The 27,169-nt window shown below is 38.3% G+C and overlaps 1 protein-coding gene across 8 annotated transcripts in view; it reads right to left on the bottom strand.

The window, feature by feature from the left end:
• Positions 1–27,169, bottom strand: part of Glis3 (GLIS family zinc finger 3) — a 434,230-nt gene that overhangs the window by 99,725 nt on the left and 307,336 nt on the right. For 7 of the 8 annotated variants that reach the window (XM_040285712.2, XM_040285710.2, XM_040285713.2 and 4 more), the window contains 2 exons: positions 4,251–4,412; positions 105–215 (listed from right to left, as the gene is read on the bottom strand). In XM_040285712.2, coding sequence (XP_040141646.1) covers positions 105–215; positions 4,251–4,412 — 273 coding nt within the window. The remainder of the gene's footprint in view (positions 1–104; positions 216–4,250; positions 4,413–27,169) is intronic. The other variant, XM_078047596.1, reaches the window with a different exon arrangement.

The following is a 27,169-nucleotide window of genomic DNA, read 5'->3' on the forward strand; positions in this document are numbered from 1 at the left end:
TGTTAAGAAGTATAAAAATTTCCAATGCCCTGCAGAAGCTCTAAGTTCTGCAAGAGTCATTTAAATGTGCTTTTTCTGGCTTGAAAATTTTCTTTTAAAATTACCTTTTTCCTTGCTTGTTGATCTTTGGAAGAATGTGCCTTCACATGCTTTCTTAGGGAACTTGGGTCTGTGTAGCGTTTGGTACATCCTGGAATTTGACAAGCATAAGGTTTCTAAATAAGAAAGAAAGAAAGAAAGAAACAGCTGTGGTTAAATCATAAAGGTAACTGAGGAAGGTTTTGCTCAAAGACTATTCAGAGCATGAACTGTTACCAACTGATTGATGCAGAATGCTGGGTAATACTCATACATTTTAATTAGAAAGCCCAGGACCTTTGCATCATGGTAAAGGAAAGAGTAAACTTTAGAACAAAGAGATGTCCTATCCTTGATGGCTTTTAAGAGATTGCTTTAGATTGCACTCTAACCACAAAACCTCTTGTGGCATTTTTTTAGTGTGGAAATTATTAGTAAGCATCTCCAGTCATACTTACAGTTATGTTTCCCTGAGAACAATCTTTGGTACTGTCAGAAACTAGTAAACACATATTCTTTAAGGGTTCAGGTAAAGAAGCTGTAGAAAAGTCCAGAAAAGACTGGGTATGTTTCAGAAGAAACCTGATTCAGAAAGAGGGAGAGAATGAAGAAGGAAAATTAGTGTAAAGTGAGTAAGAGACAGTAGGTTTCAAACAACAGACACGAAAAATCAGTCAGAAGAGCATTAATATTATTAGTTGCAGAGCAGTCCTGGTGCTGAGCCTGCATAAAGTGAAAAGGCCTTTGGCTGAGCATGATGGGAACGTGAATTTTAGCTATTCCAATTCCCCATGCTCCTGAGAGATGTGCAGTGTGGAGCCCGAGTCGAGGTTCTGTTTAATTTTTCTATCCTTGGTGCTGGGTACATAACACTTAGGAATGAATGAGTGAATGAATGAATGAATGAATGAGAACACTTCACATCCGTTCAAGTTTCAGTATCATCACCTACTATTAGTATGATGACAAAATTCTTATCCAGGATTTTAAGACTATGATTCTGTTGTTGCAAGATAAATCAAAACCTTCTGCTTATTCCAAGAACTGAAAAAAAAAATAATCACAGGATTAACTATGTTTATAAGATGTATTAACTGTCACTGATCTACTTAGTATCTCATCAGGTGAGAGATGAAAGCTGTGCCTACATGATGCGAATATAAGAAGGAGAACTGAAACCTTGTCTCTAAAGTAGGATTCTTGCTCTAGAAATCTGCTTTACCACTGACAAAAAAATTAAATAAATTTTTCCCTGTTCATGTTGTGCTCCTGTTTTCCTGTGCATGCTTCTCATTTTGTGGACCAACGGTCACCTAGATTAAATCACTGGCCTTGCCGGAAGCAATAGTTAGGTTTCGATACTTTTTTTCACCATTTTTGATTCTGAGAACAAAGTAAAATCATGAATATATAATTTAATTTGGTGCATCCCATTTGAATTCTAAGTCTGATATCTGGTATGTTTGATCATTGACCAACTGACTGACTGACTGAATGAATGAATCACCCATCAGCTCTCATGCTTGTAGAATGTGCTGAGTACTGTATTACATATTAGGTAATCTAACAATGAATGAGGCTTTTAATACCTCAATTTTTACAAAATGGTGAGCCAATTATTGGCTATAGTCATTCACCAATGAGTTTCCACTATATTAACGAAGGTTTCTTAAACCTGGGAATCTCTTCTGAGATGGCTTTCTTGAACTAACCTTACCTACTCCTCCTTGGCTTTAAGGGAGCAAGTAGCCGATATCTTATGACCAAATAAGCTCATGCTTTCAGTGTGACAGAATGTTTCATGTAAAAGGCCTTATGAATATTAACATTTTATAGAAACCAATGCCACTATGATTTGGGTTCATCATGTCGCTCTGTATCTAATTTTGAGATGTTCTTGGAGAGAGCCTGAATACACACCCTTTCTCCCAGATGTCCTTGACTCTCTCCTTATTGTCTGCCACCTGGGACTGGAGTGACAAAACAGCTATGCTAGGGACTTGCCTAAGTATAATACTGTCATGGTTATTTGATCTCAAATTACCTAACCCTTAAATGGTATGCTACACTTTATCAAACTATATATTTTATTATTTTCTACCTGTACTGAATAATTACTTACCTTGCTTAGATTTCAAACAAGGAAACAGAGAAATGAATTAATAAAACTTTTCAGGGTTGGATTAAGAACTCACTAATATTTATGGGAAAAAATCATTATCTATGAGTAAAGAGTTCCCTTAGTCGAAGAAAGACAGCATTTGCATAAGGAGTAATTAATGAAAGGGAACAGGGATCTAAATTTAAATTGGAAATTCTTCAAGCAACTACAGTTTGCTTTTTAAAACAAGTTGTTTAATTTCTATATATTTTAAAAGGGCTTCCCAATTTGTTAAATGTACTAAAAATTTAAACAGGAGCTAGCTTGGAAAATGATAAATGAAAAATGAATAAATGAAATGAAAATGATAAATGAAAAGGAAAACTGATAGTTTAAAAAGATTTAATAAAAAATATTTTTTTCATAAAAGTAAAAACAGCTGAGTTGGAAAAGCTACTGCATAAAACTAAAATCATGAAAATTTATTATGTTAGGCAGCTTTCCTCAAAAGTTTTTAAAAGAGATACGTATTTTTAAATTCTGAAATAATTTCTGAAAATGCTCTTTGTTTGATTAGCTAAAATTAGCACCAAGCAGAAAAGGGTATTGTAGAACTATAACACTCATTCTCACAATAGTTCTTTCAAACTACAGATAACTAGCTAGAGTAGAAGCAATTTCTCAAGACAATCTTGTCTCATGAATGTTCATTCTTCCATGATAAAGTTTAATGACAAATTGGAAAATTTATTGGATTTGACGAAGACCATTTTAGACACAACAAAATAGGGCATTTTAACATAATTTATTCTTTTTTCCTTTTCTACATTAAAAATCCCACTCTTCACCACATTTATTCATTTTATATTCTATTCTATTGGCCCTAAAATCAAAATTCAATTCCACTAAAGCAGAGAGGGCCCATCACATACTAATTGTTTCAACTGTATTTCGGATATTTACTAGGCAAATTATCATATTTACATATATTAAGAGGGAATTCTATTTAGAAAGGTTATGTGACATATAGCTAAAATGACTTCTATCAATATGACTAATAGAGACTAATATAAAATTTAATAAATATGTCAACTATAACATCAGAAGAATCTTAAATATGTATGAGAAGGTGTGTAGAAATAACAGTATCTTTTCAAAATTCAAACTCTGGTGTAGTTTAATAATAGACATCAGAATGTTAACACTGAGAAAGTACTGTCATGAATACATTATTTGCAAGAATGAGGGATAAGAGATCTGTGATGTGTATAATACATTTATCTTGATGGCTTTGTTAAGTGAAGCAAAATTACATAGGTCTACCTGGTCTCATGTAAGGAAAGTGGCATCAAAGCCTGAGAAATGCAAAAGGAGAGCTATCAACATAATTGGAAAAATAAAAGACAAGAGTTACAGAGGGAAGGCATTTTCCAATGAGCAAAATGTGGCAGCATTAAGGGAGTTAAGGCTGTAATAATAAAAGTCAACTGCTCTCATGGGGTTGGTGTCAAAGGATATATGGCTATTAACACGGAGGAGGCATGATGAGACTCAACCCACGGGAGAGATTCGCTGTTTCTTTTTAGATTGTTTGAAGGTGAAAACACCAGGGAGTTTCTAAAGCAAAAGGCCAGATTCATTCTCAAACCATGCCAGTTCTTCCATCAGGAGGAAAAAGAACCCAGGTCAAAAAACAAACAAAAACTACACCTTGTATCTTTAGCAATAGTATGTGTTGTCTATTGTGGTATGCTGTGATATTTGAATACTTATTTTAATGCCCCATCCACAGTGGTCATCCTCTGGGCTAAAATCTTCTGCAGGACAGCCCATTAACTGCTTCTGTTTTGTACACCTCCTAGGAAGTTGTAACAATTAGGATAACCTGCAACTACCAAAACTGAAACAGCCACACAGGTCTCCTTTGGGCACCCTTCTGGGTTCCACTGCTGCCCTTGGCATGTCCCTATAACCTGCAGTCCACAAAGCAAACACTTCCACCTTTCCCACTATCAAAATGGTACTTCCTCACACCCAGGCTGTAAGATGGAAAAGTGCCTGTCATTCTTACAGTGTCCAGATGCGTTCTCTGGTGCTTGGCACGATCACTGGAGTTGCTGAATGCCTTCTGACAGCCCGGATGCTGGCATAGATATGGTTTCTCGCCGGTGTGGCTCCGCAAGTGAATCTTGAGATTTTCAAGCCTTGAAAAGGCCTTCTTGCAACCTTCAAACTGCAAAAAGGAAAAGAAAAAAAAAGTTTTGGTTGTTGAGGACCTTGAATGCTTGAGTCTGGGGAATGGGGTTGGGGAATCCTTAGTTTGTACTTAGCCTAAAAACAAATAAAATGAAATGAAATCCAAACAGTAACAAATAGTACGTCTAAAAATATCCATATGTTTATGCAAAGTGCACTTTTCCACTGAATATACATGCCACTTTCTCTACCAGATTTGGGTCCTGAACTGATTTCTGTGATTACTTATGTCAGAGAAAATTCACTGTGAGCCATCTGGCTCAGTTAATAAAAATACAGTAATGTGTGTCTTAAAGATTTATTAAAAAATTAACACACTTTTCCATTTCCAAATTGGTCTAAATTGAAGAAACTAGAAAGGAAGAAACTTTTTTTTTGACAACAAATAAACTAATGAGAAAAGTCAGAATGAAGTATGAGAATAAAGAGATAATTGAAGATCCAAGAGTCTAAGATGAAAAAGCACATGTCCACCACAGCAACATGATCAGAAACTTCCTTAACTATAAACTTGTAGGGGTTTTTTCAACTCCCCCAAAAGTGACCATGTTCACACGCAGGGTGATATCAAGTTAACCAGATAAAATTCTTAACATGCTTTCAAAAAGGAACAAGAAAGCAGACAACTCATTTAGCGCTAAATCATTTTCCACATGAAGTAAGAGCTTAATTTTTATCTGTATTTTTTAGAAATTTTGTTATCCAATTCATAAAGAGGAGAATTAAAATGAAAGGTTGGAGAATTTCAACAAATGCGTCATAGGTTTTCAATAATATTTATTGACAGTAACATTTACTTAATGTCTTCTGTGGGAAAAATATCAGCTCCTATTTATTATTACAGGGCCAAAGTGATTCTAATCCTTAAAGTGACAATCTAATAAAGAAAATGTGTTAGGGAAAGCCTATAAATGAAGCCTAAAGGTGAGATGGGGATTTATCTTTTAATTCTCCCTTTGGTGCTAAGCCCTGGAATATTTATGTTACTTTGACAGTTTTAATCCCATTTGAGTTCCCAGTGGAAGGGAAAGTTCAAAACATAGAAAAAACCTCCCAGAACAAAGTATAATATGTTTAAAGCAATCAAGAAACCGCACTCTTTAGAGGTGAATGTAGGGGGAAGCATGAGATAAGAAAGAGTATAAGTAATGAAGATTAGGTCAGGATGCTTTTCATTCAAAATTAGCAGAGATTACTTAGTCTTCTTGCAGATTCTATAAACATTCTTGGTTCTTTAATCATTAAAATAGATGGTGGAAGACATTCTTCATGAGGGTATGATCTAGAGCTGGCCAGGTTTTTGTGATTGATTGGTATTTTCACCTTTAACTAAAGGATGAACTAAGTAGGAAAAAAATAATCAAACATGTCATAATTCCATCTATTTAAGTGGTTCAGATTTTGCATGCTGGAGTATTTTAAGAAATTTATGAAAGTTGCACTTATTTTTGATTGAGAGTTATACATGTTTCACAGACATATGTTGGTTTATTTCAATTTTGATATTTTGCTTAAAATAATTTTGGTGTTTTCCTGATTTCTATTTCACATAAAAATAAATTTAGACTGAACGGAAGATGAATGCTGACGAAGCCAAGTACTTTTTCAGCAGTGAAGGACATATAATGCCATATCGTTAGAGGAGAGAGGACGTGAGGGGTTTATTTCAGTAGATTTTCAAGTGGGTCTCCTGTTTAAGGCTAAAGGGGACTCAAAACTAATTCTCAATTCATAGCTGAGAGGTCTCTGCTGACCAAACTTTTTCTTTAAGGTTCTCTTCGAATGACAACCAGAGCAAACTCCTGGAGCTGAGTTTATTTTACTTGGAATCACCTGGTGGACCACACTTAGATCTGAAATGAGCCTGTGGTTTGGGACAGGCCAAGCCTGTAGCCTAGTTCCTAGCAAGGCTCTTTTGTAGGGTGGATTCCATTCTAGGACACATACCCACAGCTGGGTAGGCCCCAGGATCCACTCCCTTCCACAGTCGCCTCAGATCCTGGTCAGAGAGAAAGCTGCATTGTTTTGGCACCAGCAGGGAAATGGAGAACAACTTTAGAATGGGATTAATAAGTTTTCTTTGAGTACAAGATAAAACAAGATCCCTAACTCTTCCACAGAGTGGTTAGAGGGATCCCATATATGAGCTAGTCTAATTCAAACTGTCCACATAATCAGACATAAACTGCACGTAGGCCAGTATTTCCAAGGTCTTTCCAGTTCAATGTCCACCTTTATGTCCAGTTAGAACTCAACTAAGTGCTACTATTGCTATTAACAAAAGCAGTAATAAAAGCCCCAAAGGGCTCACTGCATTCCCAGCCAATCAGAGAAGAATGAATGACATCTTAGAACATCCTGATGATTGTTAAATAGCAAGGATGGAGGGAAGAAAAGAGCAATCAGACTGAAAAAGACCACAAATGAGGGTATCTGTAAAATAATGAAAATCCAGCTGATATCAGGTGGCTTTTCTGTAGTAAAAAAAAGGCCAGAAGATTACTGATTAAAATTATAGCATATTCAGGGGAAGAGATTAAGAGTGAAGGGTTTGATCTCACTGAGTTGTACAAATAAAAGCAGGACAAAGGCAATTTCATGGGTGCAGGGGATCATAATATACACCACCCACTCACTCTTGTTGAAGAAATTCACTTGAAACCATGGACACAAGACCAGTAAAATCTGGTCCTAAAGGATTGACAGATGGCTTGGTGGGGGGCCTAATACCCAACACATCACAGACACCTGGATGAACTTGTCACACCTAGGATTCTGCAAGAGGAAGGAGGTGCTGTTTGCCTCACTAATGGCATCTGGATGGAACTTGAAAGCAAACAATTTTATAATGAATCATTATCATTCATTATGGGAATAACCCTGTAATTCCACATAAGAATTTCCTCTCCCTGAGGCATTTTTACCCCCAGACTTATAAGTTCAGTTAAATGCAAATGCTTTAAAAATAAATGAACACTTATGCAGGCTTACAAAAGATGGTTAAAAAATATATCAAAACTGGATTCTTTGGGTGGGTGGGCAAATAGATGCCTTTTATCCTTCTTAGTATTTTCACATTTTCCAAATCTTTAATGAGTGTCTCTGTCTTACCTTGTAAATGAACACCCAAGTGTAGGGAAGCAAGGGGCACTAGGAATGTTTCCCTGGGTTTGATCACATGCTTTCTCATTGAAGTTCCTATAGTACAAGAGCCATCCTGAGTTCTTAGGTCCAAACTGTCAACTGACTGCTCCTACCACTGCCGCCAACCAGTTCTTATACAAGGACTGAGTGATAGCTTCCTCTCAGGTCCTGTCCTTTCTGGACTGGTTGTGGAGACACAAACCCAAACCCCAGTGACCATAACTGGATCACCAAGCCTGAGGTTGTCTAAGACTCAAAACCAGAACATGCACAGAAGATAAGAGAAAAACAGGACACAATCAAACTCTCAGAGCCCAGGGTAAAGGTAAACGGAGAAAAACAGGATATAAGAGAAAAACACAGGGCAACAGTGTGTGGGGTGGTGGTGGTGGAAAGGGGATCTGGTATTCATTGAGCATTTATCCCATGATAAGTTCTTTGCTATGTATTTTCTCCATGTTAGTAATTTTATCTACTTAGCACTGCCCTCATAACAAATATCAAGTTAGCACCTACACTTATGGACAGTGTAGTATGCAGTAGGAAGAACAAAATGAACAAACCTCAAAGTTTATTCATGCCAAGCTCAATGGATATGGCTGGGCAGGTTCTACACTAACGAACCCTGAGTAGCGAAGCTCAAAGACATGATTCCCAGACCAGCATCAGCATTAGCATCACCTTCAATCTTTTCAGAAATACAAATTCTCTGACCCTTCCCCAGACAGAGTCAGAACCCCAGGGGTGAGGCCTGGCCATCTGAAAACAAACAAACCCTCTAGAAGATTCTGATGTGTGAGCAGGTGAGACAGGAAATGCCACTCCCACTGGGATCATTGTCTATTTTCTTATAACAATCTTTGAACAAAAGGAAAGTGCTTTCGTGGATTCACCAATTTCTAATTTGGAAAAGAGTCCTATAGATGACCATGGTAGCAGCTATCCTAGAACTAGGAAGGGAATACCTCCATCCCAAGGTCGGGCAGGGTTATCTTCATTCACATAGCAAATGGGACAAAAATCCCAGAATGCCAGTCTCTTACTAGAAATTCTTTAATTTCCCAACTTAAATCTGCTACCCAGCAGATGTCTGGTTGTAAAATATTGGTGCCTCCAAGTTCCCTGGGTGGCCTCCTGACCAAGAAAATATCCTACATTTCTACTGGGCATCACATTCTCCTGTTGAGAAAAAGCACTGAAGGGGAGCCCTCATTTTCCATTTGCACATTTCAGTGGAATTACAGACGCACATGAGAGCAGTGCATGAAACTATAAATGACAGAACTTTAAAATACTGCATTGCATGAAGTCTCACCCTGAGAATAATCTTTTTAACTCTGAGGCTGTTTTTAATAACAAACTTTAATTAGAAATTTTAAATTGCCTCAAACCTAAAGCCTTAGACTGTACCACTTTGCTAATTTAGAAAATTATTTCATATTTAAAGAATCACACTGGACTGTAATCAGTATCTCTATATATTAGTTTGACTATGGATTGTTGACATTAAGTAACATTAAGATGACCTTTGAAATATTAATTTCCATTTCTATTAGGGGCTTTTGTGTAAGGTTCTAAAAATGAAAGGCTCATTAGACACGATTAAAATAGGATTTATTCCATATGTGTAACCAATAATCAAGTAGACTATTACTCCCTCCTCTAATCAGCTACTTAAGAGTCCTGAAAAGCACAAGGTTTGTATTCAAAACACTAATAACAGCAAACCTTACTGATGAGGTTGCTATACCATTGCTAATGTCAACAAAACCCCAACAAAAAGGAGTCTATGATGCTGGACATGCTTTTGAAAAATATACATTTGATTTCAATTAGGCTCAGTGTTTACAGCCCTTGGAGGTATACACTTTCACAATTTTATCAGTCAAGACCAATTAATCCCATTAGTGAAGGCTAACACTGCGATACACAGCAAGAACTAACTGATGGATCACCTGCTAGCTTATATCTCCACAGACAGCCCAAAGACAGCGATAAAAAATATGGATGGAAAGGTCAACAGACATTTTTGATACCCTGGACACAGTCAAGGTGATTTCCCCAGTTCAAGTCCAACAGTTCAAGTCCACTTGAATCAAGTGCACGCCTTCAGAAGGTGCAAATAAAAGACTGCTTTAGTGACTCAGAAATAGATGGCTAAAGGAATAGCCAAGGGCCAGCTGATACACCTCTTGCATGCGTTCAGTTGGCATTTAGTTCTCCAAGTTTCCATCCAGAGCAGTGCTCCCAGCTTTATGTGCACATGAATCACCTGGGGGTCTTGCTGAAATGCAGATTTTGATTAGTACGTCTGATGTGGGACCTGACAGTCTGAATTTCTAACTATCTCCCAAATAATGCTTGGAAATGCTGAATGTTCAAAGATTATACTTTGAGAAGCAAGGTCCTATGGATTACTAGTGGCCTTTGTATTGAAAATATAGTTTGGTGGGATTTAGAAAGAACAAAAGAACTACAGAAAGAACGAAAGAAGAAAGGGTTTTCCTTTGATGAACAGCTTCGTCCTTAGAGTACAGAACAGTACGATCTAATTTTAAAATTTATGTTGGGAAAATAACAGAAAAAAAGAAGGCAGAAGAAAAGTCAGTTAAAAAGGAAAAAGAAAAAAAGGAGGTAGGGGGGACACAGAATCAAAACAGAAAGACTGCCCAAGTACATGTGATTTTTTTTCTCCTTCAGCTGACTTTCATTTGGACATGACTCGCCTTGTGCCACTCTGGTTTCTGTTTCCAGTGCATTCTAATGAGTACTGGATGCTCCAGCAAACCTTAATATTTACCACATCAGTTTGTAGCAAGTGTTACATAGAGGGAATAAAGAACACAATTCAAATGTTCTGAGGCTTTTAAGAAGTATCTAGTTCCTGAATCCATCACACTGAGGAACAGTGATTTCCTTCTGCTCCTAGTTCCATTCAGATAATAACTGCACAAGTAGGAAAGCAAACATGTCTCTGCATGTTCTTACTTGGTGATTTTACTCATGTTCACAGCTGAATCGCCCTCTTGTCCATAACAGAACAAAGTACCCAGGAGCTTCTGTTTCCTTTTGGTTGCTAAAAAGGAATATCTGATGTTTTCTAACATTTCAAAGGCTCTACTCCCAGTAACAGTGGCCTCACTGGAAATTATTTAAAGTTGTAGTAGAGTTATTCTTGGTTAATTTTGAGAGTCCTTTAACTTCAGGGAAATCAATGCCATTTAGACTGAGCTTCCAAATGCTCCAAGTATGGAAGTACATTTGTACTTCTGTTTCCTATAACAACTTTCAATGTCTGACTGGCCCCAGGTTTGGCTGGGGTAGCCAGAGGGAAGAAGAGGTTATGACATTTTGGCCTCAACAATTCAACCAATTTAGTACATGCCACTCATCTGGTAATTCTGAAGTGACGTACAGTCTTCATTTATCTAGATTTTCTGAAATTATTAAAAATTGTGTAGAATTAATATAAAACCTTTCCTGTAATGTTGGCCTAAACTGTAATAGAATCCACTTACTATTCTTTTCTTTGTTATTCTGGTATACAAAATGAATCTATTAACTAGTGCATAAATACAATGTCCTGGCTTTTCATGCTTCTCTGTTTTGATTAAATCAGTAAGAAATTTGTATAATACAAAGATTACTTAACTGGGCAGTATTTATGTGTTTTTTTTTTATTGGTTTAAGGCAATTCCTTATTTGTTTTTGTTTTTAACCTTTTTGGTTATGAGTAGCAATTGGTCCTTAAAAGAGTCCTGTAAATGAAGTAGCAAGATAAATGAGCGTTGACTTAAAAAAGAAAATGGGAAGACGGTCTTTAGAAGCCACATGACAATATGGAGAAAAATATGTTATTTCTGTGCCAACAATTGAACCATACTAAATTTTTAAGCAAATTATCAAGTATCTGGTTTATAACAATTCAAAGGAGTAGAACACAAAAGGAACCTCATCATGGGCATTATATTCACAACTGGAAAAAGAATCCTCCACAGTACAATGCTGGTATTTAAAGCATATCACGTGCCCCTCTCCAGCTATTCAACAAATATAAGGTATCATGTATTATTCCAGTTGTATCAATACAATGCCAGAAAAACTATAATTTCAAGCAAATTATTATTTCTATGAGAGGGAAAATAATGAAAAACTGGTTGTCTGGGGGTAGTGCAAACACAACAATAAGTTTCTGTTGTTGTTTATTCGAATTGATTTCATGCAATCCATGAGTATACATCCACAAGAGCACGCATGCTTCAGGGGTTGACAGACCGCAATAAATGCACTTTGATTACATGCCAGTGGAGCAAATATATTTTATGGCTATGTAATTAGTTGTGCATAAACACGCCCAAAACAATTAAATTATTTAATTTCCTATGTATCTTTGTTCCTGACCACCACATAGTCAGGTATAATTCCAACCTCTGATGTATGCATGCTGTAGTGCATATATTTTCACAGATTGCATGAAATCAATGCTAATGAACAACAACAACAAAAACTAATTGTTGTGTTTACACAACCCCCAGCCAACCACTTTTTCATTATTCACCCTCTCACAGACATAATTATTTGCTTGCAGTTGTAGTCTCCCAGCATTGTATTGATGTGCCATGAATAATACATGATATCTTAAATTGCTGAAGAGGCTCCATTTTTGCCTCTTACCTTCGCAAAAGTTACTTACTCCCTGTACATGAAGTACAAAAGCATAATACTTCTGTGAAGTATATATCAGGCAAACAAAGAAAAGCAATGTTCAGATGTGTCCCTACTCTATATTAAAAAATTCTTTCAAATCTTAAAGCACGATATTCTAAGTGACTAATTTCTTGCTCCATAAAATGGATCCTGTACATATTGAGCAATTTCCTGCACATTCAGCAATTTGCTAGGCTCTGTGCATGATCCAGAAGAAACATCAGGCTCAATCCTACCTTTCCTGTATCCCTAGTACATCCAGAAGATTGACATTCATTCAGCCTGTCCCAACACCCTAATACAATTTTCTGCCTACTGAAGGCAAGATGAACATTAGGGAGATAAAGAAACTGAGAGAAGTGGAGGAAACTGTCCTTTGCATTTTTCTGCAGTAATCACTTCATTTTTTTTTAAGACCTCTGAAATGTTCTCTGAAACTTTAGTTCCTCTGGAAGAGCTGGCTCAGAGATATATTTTCAAATTTGAGCAGACAGATAGGGATCAATAAAGTAAAAGAGAACTACAGAAAAGGAAAGGCAAGGAAGGGAGGAAAAAAAGGAAAGAGGAAGACTACAGGTTAGAGAAGGGAAGAGAGAGGAAGAAAGCACAAGGAGACCCACAACTTGGCACCTATGTGGTCAAGTCCATTCCCTCTTCCTGTGCCTCCGCCTCCCACCTGGGCTCCACTCCATCCCAGCTGGGGTTCTCTAATTAAGCAGCATGTTCCTTTTACCTCTTGCCTTTCCAAGTGTGACTCCCTCTGCTGTGATATCCTCCTGACCCTTTAGCTCGGGGCCACCTCCTCTGGGAAGCAATCCCACAGGCTTTCAGGGAGGCACAATGCATGGGTCCCCACACATCCCCACCATGCCTTGCCGACTGCCTCATCAGCACATGGAGGCACACTAATTGGATTGTTTGCTTCCCTGACAAGGCTGTGAGCTTTATGAGGACAAGGAACTGACTCTTATTAATCTTTTTATTGCCAGCCCTAGGTACAGTGCTTGGCACATACTCAAGTGATCATAGATTATTTGCTAAATAAATGCTAAATGAAATGGAGAGAATGAACTCTTTGTAAGAAAGTGTATTGATTTCCTAGACTTCCTTGTGTAGTAAGCTCATTAAGGCCTTTAATTAGGTAGGGCTAGTTACTGCTCATGATGACATCAAATGGTCAACATCACAAAAGCTATAAAACGCATTTATGGGTTTTAGATGCTGGATTTTAATGTCCTATAGAACTACTGTAAAATGTATATTTAATTATTTTAATGTCTAACTATGTGGGTAAAAATACTAATAGCAACATATGGTTGTATTTTTTTTTTGTGGATGTGATGGATTAACTTCTTTATTGATGTTCTAACAAGACTCTAGCAAGACTGGTAAAGTGAGTGAGCTGTTTTCCTACCCAACCCATTTCCAAGTTGAACTAAACATACACAGATCCATTAGGAACACATTATTAGTAATAATTCTAGGCATATAAATGTGTGCCTTCTTCAAACATAAAGGAAAAGAAACTGTTTTAAATTGCCCTTTAAAAGCTGAGCTAATATGCCGCTCTCAAATATGCCAGGAAACAACTTCTCATCAGAGTTTCTCATGCAAAGAAAAAAGATCTTTGAGACGGGGCCCTGAAATGCCCTGAGTCAAGTGGCCCCAAAGAGCAGGTCAAGCAGTGTCCCATGATGCCCCACCTCTGTCAACCATCCTACATCCAGACTCTCTAAATGGGAAGCAGAGGTTCCAATGCAGTCCCAGGTCATAACTACACAGCTACAGAGTTCTGTTCTGTCGAGGGGCTGTAGCAAGGCCTTGGAGCCAACTCTCCCATTGGCAGTGGACTTGGATGCCCTGTAATTAATTGCCTTTGAATGTAAAGATGAGAAATGCCATTGCCTGCCTTCCGTTTTATTAAGAATTTGGCACGCTTGGTTTAAGAGAGCTAAGAAATATATTTATTTACTATGATGTTTCCCAAAATGATTGCTGAATTCTGTCATCTCTTGACTGAGAAACTGTTTGCGGGTTGAGACAGAATGTATGCTAACATACATTCAGCAACACAAACCTCCAAGACAAACTGTTTAAGTCAATTTGCTTATCATATAGGCACATAGGTGCAAATATGTGCATATGCACTTGTGGGGACAGCCACGGGCACACGCTTTAACACTTGCACACATATCCCACACAGATTCTGTAATAGATGTGTGTGTTTAAGATCTGTGTGCAGGGGTGTAGAAGCAAGCAGGAATTTGCCAAGAAAGAAAAGGAAATTCACACACGAAGAGAATAATTTACCATAAATTGGCCCACACTGAGTGTATTCCAAAAAACGGAGTGCAAGATGCCAAATTTTTAATGGCTCTTGCTATTCCAGATCTGGCCCTGACAAGCTTTGGAAGAGATGCAAGTGGGCAGGAAAGATGGGATTAAAAAATTATATCTTAAGCCTTTTTCACTTTCAAATGTAAAATTTCCACCACTGTGACGGGGGAGAGAGAGAGTGTCAGGGATGTGTTCCTGACACTGCTTTCCTCAACAAAAAGCCATCGATTTTCATTATGCATTGCTTAAATATAAATTCGGTACCTCTTGCTAAAAGTCATCTGCAACTGGTTGCTTAAAAAAGAAAAACAGATATGAAAATAATGGAACTCAAACCTTGCATTAGGCCTAGAACTCCACACAGAGGGATCATCTCAGAACGAAGCCTCTCTGCAGTTCCACATTTCTAGGATTGAGGATATTTTGTGACAACTCACAGTTTCATCAAAATCACTCACTCACTTGCTTCCAAAATGCCACCTCTCCAGTTCCTGTACTTTCAAGGCTGAGCTTTTCTCTGTGACTTTCTATCACAAGCCCGACTGGCACATAGCAGGTGCCCAGAGAATCCTTCATGTCTTCCATCTGCTCTTCTTCCTTTCTCTGACTTTAAAGCACTCTATCCGGTGTCTGCTGTTTTTCCTCCCTGGGTGTGGAGGGAATTGCTCCCACTCCTTGTCCCTGCCTTCAATAGGCCTTGGTTCACTCATGGTCTGCAAGAAGTGGGTCATTAAATCCAGCAACTCTTTTCAATGATGCACTTTTAGGTTTTGGATCTACAGAATATTCAATCATTGTCAGGCATGCACTGAATTTTGATCCCAACAATTCTTATGGAAATACTGTGGCTAAAAATCCTAACCTCAACCCCCTGGGCTCATCTATTTAAATGCAACTTGTACTTCCTCTCTCTGGGACTCACTCCATTTATCAAGAGAATGATAAATCTAAGCAAAATTCTACCTCAAGTTGTAAAATTGGGGATAGATGTGGGTTTTTCATTACCTCAGATATTTTAGATTTGCTGAGAATATTGGTCTAATTAGAATATTTGGTCACAGCATTGAAATTATGTTACTCTTGTTTCATATTCTCCAAAGAAGTAAAAGAATGAATAAAATGAGTCATTTCCAAAATGCGTTTCTTCCTTTAGTTTTTCTTTGCCATTTTACAAATCCAACAATCCTGGCAGCAAAGTACTTAGCACATAATAAATTCCCAATCATTATCACCATCTATAATGTATTCAAATAACCTAGTATTTTTTTTTAAATCCCTGTTTTATAAATGTAGGGAACTGACGCCTAGAGAAGTTAAGTGACCTGCCAAAGTCACATGGTTGGTAAGTGGCAGAGCCTCAATTAGAACCATGAACTCTTCTTCAACTATTTAACCATACAACTCCAAGGGAATGTAACTTCTCAAGAGATCAAGGGGCGTGGGGTATCTTGGAGGAAATCCAATTGCATTTTCTTTTCTTTACAAAGTGAAAGATATTATTAATTTTAATTCACGGGAACCAACTATCCTAAACCATACCAATCATTCTCACCAAAATCTAAGCAGAGGTAAGCCATTAGCTATGACTGGAAAGTAATGTGAGCCTTATGTTCTTGGCATAATCTTCCTTTTAACTAACTATAATTCTCAAATTTGAAAAAAAAAAAATATGTGGTATGCATCTGTGAGCTGCTCAGAAGTGTAGGCTGCCCAGAAACAAATATACAGTGAGACCTGGTACAAAAGAGTCAATACAGCAATCCTAGAAGAATCTTACAGTGGCACATTCAGGCAAACAGTGTAATAGCTTACACCACAAACCCTCATCTCACTAAATATATGGCATGTCCTGGAAATTACTACCAACTTACCATTATTAGCAAAACTTGTTCCTTCTTTGATGCACACCTAGCTAAGCCTTTCTTCAAAGTAACTTTACTAATGGAGAAAAGAAAGATGTTTTAGTTGCCATAATCTAATATGTGCCTGATACATATTAGGTGTTCAATAATTTTTTTAAAAAATATGTTAATTGAATATTCACCTAAATGTTGTAGCTCTTTCAATTCCATTGAGGAAAAATTCCTTGGGACAGAGAAAAACTATTGTAGTGTTTCCCATCTTTGAATGTAAGAATCCAACCTGCATCACATCAGAAGATACATGGTCATCTACGGTGAAACTCTGCCTAGACCATTCCTCTGAGCTCCAGGTCCTACTGCCTATTCAATGTCTCTGTACTGAGAGTTCACACGCACCTCAAAGTACATATTCCAACACTTAACAATGATCTTCCCCCAAACAGAGTTGCATTCCTGCTTTCTACTCAGCCAGAAATGCAACCCCAAAATCTGGAAGTTATCCTTGCCTTCTCCCTTTCCCACACATATGCATCTCCAGGTCCTCAAGAAACTTTCAGACATGAACACTTCTCTCCATCTCCCTCTGACCCTGCCTAGGTGAAGCCACCATCACCCCCACCTGGTCTGCTTCTCTTGTTCTCCTGGTGTTCTAGTGAATACTACTTGTAGTGTCTCCCAGTCTTCTCCCCATGGCTCTCCCTGATTCACTCTTACCCAATCCATCCTTTAGTACCCACACTGCTGCCAAAATAATTTTTTGGAAACTAGAAATCTAATGAAGTTACTCCTCTGTATTAAAGTTTTCAAAGGTTTCTCCCTGGTTTTCAGGTAAAGCGCAAAGCCTTGCCATTGCTTTCAATGTGTGATATGGCCATGGGCTGTGTCTCCAGTCTTGTCCTCACCTATCCCTCTTCCCTTGTTCCCTCAGCCTCAGTTCCTCTAAGGTGCTGCGCCCTTTCACACCTCAAGGCACTTGTACATGCCATTTTCTTTACCTGGGAAACAGCTTTCCTTCTATTTACCTGGTTAAATCCTATGCATGTATTAGAGTGTAGTTGAAATATTTCTTTTTCAGAAAAGCATTCTGTGTCCCAACATAAGGTTTGGTCTCCCACATACGTGACTTTATATGTCTGTAAAGAACTGTTGAGTCCCATTAAGACGGGGACCAGGCTTTTCCTTTCCATGATGCATGGTGTGCACAGAGTGCTCCCAATGCAGACTTGGTTAGTAATGGACAAATGAGTTATTAAAAACTAAAATTCAAGTTATTCACATTTAAATGTTCTCTCCCTTTCTTTCTCTTTATATAACTATGTTTCTAGGCTTTAAAATCCACTCAGAACAACTCTATTCATTCAAACAGTGGTCATTCTAACAAACAATGGGGAATAATAAAAGAAGAGCAGAAGTTAAAGATCAGACCCTCAGGTCTAAAGACAAAAACTGTTTGTGAAGTCCTCTATAAATTCTAAGAGCTACATGAAATCCTAATTTTTTTCTAGATTTCAACTGCATACACGGAAATATCTCAACTCATTTTGACAAAGTTATTCACCAGGGAGATGAATAAATAGCTTCACTAAATACATATGGTGCAATTACATCCAGCAACAAGTGACAATAGGTCTTGCTTTAGAGTAATCTAAAAATTCAAAGCCCAATTATTTCAGCTACTTGGTAAATAATACTGAAAGGACGTGGTAGTAAAGCAACTTCAGAACATACTGTATTAGTGAACTCTAATGACGTCTTCATGATCCACAGAGCCACTTCTTTTTCTTCTGAAGGAAGAAAGCTTTTTGCAAATTAAGGAAAAAAAAAAAAAGAAAAAGAAAGAAAGCAATCCATGAGCTACAGCCAAGAACAAAATGAAAGCAGGGAGTACTCCTTTTGATCTTTCAAGAGTAGTATTTAGTTAAAGAATGTATGCTGGACTACAGAAAAACATGACCAGAAACATGAGCATTTAGGATCCCAAAAATACAGTTGTTGGCAGCTGGCCTTTAAAAAATATATTTATAAGAAAAGAGAGAGAGAGCATGCAAAAAGATCTGTCTCCACAGCTCCAAATTCAGGGTGAACTGACACTGACTTTAATGAAAGGGGTCAGTTTCAGACTTCTTTTTAGAACGCAGAAGCACTGCAAGTAATTGGTATAATTAGCAGTTTAGATATGCAAATCAAATTCAAACTTGAAATGACTGAGATGGAAAAGCAATCTCAACAGGAAAAAGAGAAGGAAAGGGAGAAAGAGAAAAGCATGTATGTGGGGGTGGAGGTGGAGACTCTCACCTGCCTTTCTGGATGATCTGAGATTAGCTGAAAATCGTCAAGGTAGATTCTGGACCTGGCTGATCACTACCACCCTGACCTGACTTGACAACAGCCATGGAGAAGGAGAGAAAACCAGAACCTGCCTAGCCACAGGCCCACTTGGACCAAGAGAATTTGGAGAATGACAAATCAACAAGGCAGACCAGGAAATAATCCCAATTTAGAGCTTTTGTTTGCATGCTCACTGGCGTGTGGTGTTTATTATTTTTCTAATTTGGGCAAACCATTGCTTTTGGTACCTGAAAAACAAAATTAAGTGGCCAATTAAAACATTTGTTTAGGGAGAATAAGTTAGTTTCCATTGGCTTCCTTCTTTTGAACCTCTCTACCAGGAAATGGTAATGGACCTCCCAGCTCTTTTGCCTACATGTTGCACATTTGAACCAGAAGCCTGCACAGAATAGCACCACTCAGGGGATATCTGGCACACACTGATTTTTCAGACCAAGCCTGACTAGGCTCACCCAAATTGCACTTTGTCTGCAAGTGTATCTTCCTTTCCTAATTCTCTATCCATCCGCCATTAAATAACCTGCAATTCAGTATCTTCTGGGTTCTAAATCAATCTTTTTTAAAAAATTATTTATTTATTCTAATTTGTTAAACATGATGGCAGAATGCAATTCATTTCATATTACACATGTAGAGCACAATTTTTCAAGTCACTGATTGTACACATAGAGTAAGGATGTCTAACTCACTCCACCTCATTCCTAGCCCCACACTCCCTTCCTTCCCTTCCCTCCCCTTGGCCCTACCTAAAGTTCCTTCATTCCTCCCATGCTCCCCCATCTCTATCGCCATTATAAGTCAGCATTCTCATATCAAAGAAAACATTCGGGCTTTGGTTTTGGGGTATTGGCTTGCTTCACTTAGTATTATATTCTCTAACTTCATCCATTTTCCTGCCAATGCCATGATTTTATTCTCTTTTAATGCTGATAATGTTCCATTATGTATATATACTAAAGTTTCCCTATCCATTCATCTACTGAAGGTCATCTAGGTTGGTTCCATAACTTAGCTATTGTGAATTATGGTGCTATAAACACCAATATAGCTGTGTCCCTGTGATATGGTGTTTTTAAGACCTTCAGGTATAAACCAAGGAATGGGATAGCTGGGTCAAATGGTGGTTCCATTCCAAGTTTTCTAAGGAATCTCCATAGTGCTTTCCAGATTGGTTGCACCAATTTGCAGTCCCACCAGCAATGTATGAGACACATCAATCATATCTGTCCCTGTTTCCAGAGTCTAGCACCGTGCCTAGCACCTGCCATATACTCGATAAATAAACATTACCAAATCTGGGACTAATGAGTAAGAATGGGTGAGATTATCCAAATGGCAAAGCTATTCTCTGGAACACATTTATTTAACAATCAGAAGTCAATTATTGTGGCTGGGCTGGGGCTCAGTGGTAAAGTGCTTTGCCTAGAATGTGTGAGGCACTGGGTTCAATTCTCAACACTGCATATAAATAAATAAAATAAAGGTCCATTTACAACTAAAAAATATAAAAAAATTTTAAAAAGCCAATTACTGAGAATTTATCAAGAAATTATTGTGAGGAGACAGTGCATGAGACCTGAAGGGATACTCCTACTGGTATTTTAGGACAGTGATTCCTGGACTGTAACCTCCTGGGGAGCTTCTTATAAGACAGACTCTGGTAGAGCAAGACCATATGGGTCCTGCAATCTATGCTTCTAAAAATCTCTCAAGGGCTGGAGATGCTGCCTGTCCTCAGGACACAAACTTTGTAATGGTAAGGAGAAGAATCTGACAACACAAACTCAGCCTTTTCCTTGGGTGAATCTTACTTAGTTTGCTTTTAAAAAATTATATTGTAATTATTGCCTAAGTGGCTTCTGATTTAAATATGCTTTGGAATGAGGTGCCTCCCCCCAAACCCCTGCATTAACACAGGAATGTTCAGAGGTAAAATCATTGGATGGTGAGAGCTGCAACCTAATCAGTCCATCCTAGTTTGAAAAGACTGGTTGATAACTGTGGGCAGTTGGAGGAGGTGGGTCACTAGGGGTGTGCTTGAGAAGGGTCCTTCTTCCCTGTAGTCCCCCCACCCACTTTCCTCTGGGCTGCCATGAAAGAGCAGCAATATTCCACCATGTCCTTTAGTCATGATGTTTCCTCTCACCTTGGGGCCCAGAGCAAAGGATTTGGTTGATGATGTACTAAACCTCTAAGCCAAAATAAACTTTTCCTTCTTCAAGTTATTCTTGTCTGTTATTTTGGTCACAGTGATGCAAAGCTGACAACACAAATATTCATATAAATGTCTTCTTGGATAAAAGATCACCATTTCTTGATTTTCTCTGGGACTTGGTGTTCTGCATTCACACATATTCTCCAGTGAATTTTACCTCTCTCCAGAAGGTTTAGCCATGTCTATATTATTCCAATGAAAGATTCACATGCTTCAAGAGATTTGGCCAGGAAAAATATAGATGAATTTGGATTTTCTATGGGACATCCTTTTTAATATAAATGTTTGTGTATATATATTCCTCACCCTTTGGAAAAAATTAATGCTTATGCAGCACTTGGAAATTAATACAGAGGATTCCTCTTCATCTATTAGGATTTTGTCCCATTTATATGGTCGATATTACACAGATCTTTCTTTCTAACAGCTTCCAAGCCTTTGTGGATAACCTCAAATGGGCTGACGGAGATTGATATTTTGATCTTTACATTGACTTCCACTTCCCTTAATATTCAATGATTCTTTGTAAGGTGACAGTTTTTGTGCCCTAAAACAATGGCACAGTGATAATAGTTGTTTTCTTCAGGCAATATCTGAATACTTCTATGTACAAATGGTTTTGCCTCATATTGCCATGCAAAGAGCTGATCCATGTTTAATGTCTTTTGTATAGATTCAAAATAGTTTAAAATATCTTTCCGATTACAATTCTTTTGCAAGTACTTGCTGTTGACTCTCCTGGAGGAATAATGCCAATGGTAATTAGATTTGCTCATTATATATATATATATATATATATATATATATATATATATATCCTTCCTCCACTTCCACAGACACACACACACATGCATACACACATGCTTGCACTTGCTGAAAACGTCAACATGTTGCTTTATGTCTGTAGCACACCAATCAACATATCAAAATCCAAATTTAGAATCCTAATTCACAATACCACTTTTTTCGTTTTCTCCCCCTCACTTGGAGTAAATTAAATTCAGCCTTTGTTGGAAGGAAATGTAAAATGTGTTTCACACATATATTTAACACTAATCTGTTCTCCCTACCTTAATTATGCTTTGAATTTCTGTGGGATTTTTTCATATTCCAGGGACTCGATTTACTTTTATAAATATTCATTGATACTCTCATCTTTGTGAGTGCTGCAAAACATTACACTGGATTTTGCATTTGGAGAAACTGAGGCACCAAGCAGAATCAATGAGGGATTGTCACTGGAGACACCTGTAGGGCTAAAATTCTGACTTTGAAGCTCTGCTGATGGAGAGGCCACCGTTTTAGAAATAATGGTACAATGCTGGTGGATCAAATCAGAGGTAGCCTGCTCACAATCTCGGTACAGCTACATTCCTTATTTTGTCTTTTCCTTAGTACAAAGTGCAGTAACAGAATAGCTGTCCTGTGGTCAAAGAGAAATGATTACAGAAAAGAACAGTTGGAGAAAACAAGGCAAAAGTACTTGGATTTTAGTCAGTGGGAGTCCATCACAGTAACTAATGGGCTGAGAATGTTTCTATTTTTTTTCATCAAGTAATCCATATGCAAATTTCCTGCAGCATTCAATATGCACTTCCAAGCTCAGTAAATGTTTTCTATTCTTTTCTGCTTAGCTCTCTCAGCTTTTTCCAATTAGGCCCTGTTTATTTAGAAAAAAAAAGGAAAATGTCTAAAGCAAGGATTAAGCTCTGTATCTTATGGAGAAAGGATGAATATTAGAAATTCTTTCAGGATCTAGAGGATGCATTCTTTACTCATCCTCCCTGCTGGGATGGGTAATGAGAATAAAGTAAAAAAGGGCCGAAGCTTTTTAGTTCATTTGGTTTGTTCAGCTGAAAACATGCCTTTGAGGATCGGGAATTAAGTCCAAAATTCATGACAATTCAGACAATGGTGCACATGGAATAAGCCTGTGGATAAAAATAAATAAATAAAAGAGGGATGTGAAAGCTCAAAAGGACCCACCTGGTGAGCAGAAGTTCAGCAAAAGCAAGAGAATTCAGGACCCCGAGGGGACAGAGGGCAGGCTCAGGGAGAGAGCACACATGGCTGAAGTGAGCAACAAGGCCCAAAGAAGAGGTCCGGGAACAGCTGTCCCTAGGGAGAGTCACAGCTTCCGGGAGGTGGTAGCCAGTGAGGACAGAGAGCGAGAGACAGGTCCTTCCATCCTTAGTTCCCACACCCTGGAAGACGGGTGTGTTCTGCCCATCTTTCACAGGCTTTAAATTCCAAGTTGAAGGTCATTTCATGCTTACAGGGAAAAAGGAAGCAGATCAACCAAGGTTTTTGTACTCAGCTACAGACAGGTTCTATTTGTTTACTTTATTTAAACAAACCCAGAACTTGAATTCCATAGAAAGCAGGATGGAGGTGTCCTGGTGCCTGAGAAGACAGATATTTCTGCCACCATGAATGGCCTGCTTCAAGAGGTTGTCGTGAAGCCCAGAGACAACTGTACAAGACATTTACAAAATGAAAGCATCATTCTAAGGAAAGTGGGGTGATGAGCAGTGGTGGAGTTAGCACTGGATTAAAGAACAGAAAATATCCAACATGCTTCCAGGATCACAGAACAGATCTTCATCTAAACAGGGATGTGAAGAGTTAAACACAAAAAGCCCCCAAATGTCAGATTAATATTTCCTTGCAGCACTTAGAGATTCAAAAGCCATACGGAAAACCAGTTGATCAACCAGAGTTAAGGGTAGACCTTTCACCTGGTGATTAAATAATATATTGAGCTCTTCAGAAATCCTCACATTGAGTTGGGTGAGGCAAGATTTAAAGTCCAAACAGGCAAAAATCTAGGGGCAGAAAGGTGTCATTATAATCAGCAGAAGTTTCCCTTTAACTATAGGAAAGACTTGGAATGTGAGTGAAGTAATTAGCACTGGGAGGCAAGCAAGTGGCTAGGACCAGAGTGAAGACTGTTTCCCACCCCTCAGCATTTCCTACTATAAATTACCTTCTAAGGAATTGGAGGGTGGAGGTGGGGAAAAAAGAAAAACAAAAGAAAAAAAAATTATCAACTCTGATAAAACCACTTCTGCTTACACTATCTATGGGGGAAAAACACTTTTGTGGTTACACTACCTAATGGACATTTATAAAAATTAAATTCTATTCTTCAATGAAGCAGTTGAAAGGAAAAAAAACAAAGCACCTCCAATAGCCTTTTTCAAGACTCGGTTCCAAGACACAGCCATGCTCTCAAATTTCAATTCCGTAAGTCTCAAGCTTAGAGAAAAATAAACTAAACAAAAGCCTGCCAAAAATCCAGGCTGGCTATTAAAATGTTACAAGCAAGCGTCTGTAGATTTGAGACTATAGATGGTATCCAGATCAACAGAAATGTCCTGGACAGAAGCCTTCAGATCACCATGGAACAGGCAGGCTCTGATGGCCTTTGTCTAATTCTGTGGAGACTCAATCCCCAAGCAGAATATTTTTGGCCTGTCAAATAAAGGCCTTTCCCAGAAAGCCAAAGGGCTTGGAGACATCATTCGGATTCTCAGCCCATTCTTAAGTAACTGAACACATTGGATCTAAGTCCCAGCTTTAGGGTGAACCAAAAGACATTACATGGAGGGCTTTTGTTTTCCTTTTGATTCCATGGACCGGTTGTATTTTCCCCTCCTTTCATTACCCAAGTAGCTTCTTCCTTGAGCCAACTTCGAAAAATTCCCCAAGAATAATTCTATTACAGAAACAGCCTTGTATGTGAGAAAGCAGTCCAGGCTTTAATGACTTTGGATATTTAGCCTTTATCTGGCTTTTTCTTCTGCAGCTTCAATGAAATGATGAGAGCTCCCCCCAAAGAGCAGGCTTGTGCCTCGACTCTCAAGCACATCAATGACAAGAAAAATCTACACTTGCAGCCAGGAGCTGATTAAACCCCTGCATCTTCCTGGGCAAATCATCTAAGAACTCTGTCCTCGAGAACTTGCCCTGGAACTCGCAGCATGGCATAGCAGTTGGAGCTAAAACCTGAAGCATCTTTTCTAGGCCTCTAAGCCCCCAGCCTCCCACTGTGCAGCGGAATGGGTAGAAAGTCTCAAAGTTGGGCCATATCTATATATCTGTTCCTTCTTTGAAGGTGTGGCCTAGGGGTGTCAACTGGAAAAGCAGGATAAAATAATCATCAAACAGCGAGTTTGGAGCCCTTTCCTGAGAGTGTTTTACACTGCCTACACATTAAACCTGTTCTTGTTTATGCAGTAATCGATGTATTTGGATTGAATAACACTTCCCCGGTTTGGCTGCATAGCCAATTAATGTCTTTGCTTTCACCTTTATAATTAGCACATTTTGAAGATGATTTTAAAAGTTGCTATTGAGGTATTGAGGAGAAGGCACCATGACTGTGTGTGCATGAGAACAAAGACTCAAACTACAGGGAGTTGCGAGATGAACCACGAGATGGAATTTGCATACTGCAGACATGTCAACCAAGGGACTTATCAAGCAGCCCTAAGGATATACCACCAGGACAGTACTGACACAGAAAATTAGATCCTCACCCCAGAGGCGACATTAGAGAACAGTGATTTTTAAATAGAAGCCATATTTAAAATCTTACTATTCGGCACATACTTTCACCACAACTCTGAAAAACAGACAAAGATAGAATTCTTGGTGAGGTTTCTTTAATTCATATTCCCAGTCTGGCTCAGATGCTCAAAGGATACAGCTTCTGAATGTTTTTTCCTTTTGTCTTAAAAATGAAGCATTTACATCATCCTCTCAGGTCCACACAAAGACTCACACCATACATGTTGCAAGACTGTGCAAAATGTTCTGCCTGAAGTGCCCATGTTGCAAATCAAGCAGCCTCTTGGGAATGGGAAATAAGGTCCCAAACAAAGGGATTATCATGGTTAATGAATCAGACCTTTTGTGCGGGAATTCTGTGGTAGCAAATGTTACACTCTAAAAGTGCTTTATAAAGGGTTGATTGCTAATGGAAAGCTTGACTCCTCCCATCATCCAAAGTCCGGATTTTCCACCAGAATGTCGAAACATTGCCTTCCATTCTCTCAGCTCCCTGGAAACATATTTCAGAGGTAAATGTCTGCCATATGCAACCACCAACCCCTTAAGTGAACAACCGTTCAATTCAGAGTTTTCATGAATCTTCATGTGCTCTTTTACCCCATGTGAAATAATAAGGCTTTCTGAAGATGAGGGGAAGAGAAAGAAAGGACCATTTTATTGAACATCTAGTATGTGCCAGGCCATGGGGTGAGGTGCATTCACAGAAGTTTCCTAAATTAATTTTTTTAAACAGGCATGAATTATTAGGCTAAGTTTACTAGTGAAGGAATGGAGACTCAGAAAGTATGCAATAATGTCTAGCAGTAACATTATCTGGGATTGAAATTATGTGTCTAAAAATTATTTAATTATTTCTACTCACTTTGCTGAGTTCTTAGTAGGCTTTACCTCATTTAGTTATTCATCTATTAAACATGTATTGGGTTTCTACAGGCTGGACTGCAGCACATGAAGATGAATGGGATACAGTTTTTGTCCTTAGGAAGCTTGCCCAATATTTGGCTAAATGGGCACATAAACAAAGAAATGCAAAACAGTGTAGCATAATAAAAGACAAGTGGGCGTCAGAGTATGAATAGGAGTTCGATGTGTATAGAGTAGCAGCCTAGGGAAATCCAGACAGAATTAAAAACAATGGTCAAGCTGGGTGTGGTGGTGAATGCCTGTGATCCCAGTGGCTGGGAGGCTGAGGCAGGAGGACCACAAGTTCAAAGCTAGCCTCAGCAATGGTGAGGTGCTAAGCAACTCAGTGAGACCCTGTCCCTAATTAAAATACAAAATATGGCTGGGGATTTGGCTCAGCGGTCAAGTGCACCTGAGTTCAATCCCCTGTACCAAAAAAAAAAAAAAAGAAAGAAAGAAAAAAGAAAAAAGTCAAGGCCTAGAGGTGGGTGGAAAAACAGACAACATGCTGTGAGAGCAAGCTTCAAGAGAAGAAGAAAACCATGATGGTAAAAATACAGAAAAAGAGGTCTGAGTTAAACTTTAGGAAAGTCTTGTTATAGTTTGGATATGAGATGTTCCCCCCCAAAGGCTCATATGACG

Source organism: Ictidomys tridecemlineatus, chromosome 4 (assembly GCF_052094955.1).
Source record: "Ictidomys tridecemlineatus isolate mIctTri1 chromosome 4, mIctTri1.hap1, whole genome shotgun sequence".
Taxonomy (NCBI): Eukaryota; Metazoa; Chordata; class Mammalia; order Rodentia; family Sciuridae; genus Ictidomys; species Ictidomys tridecemlineatus.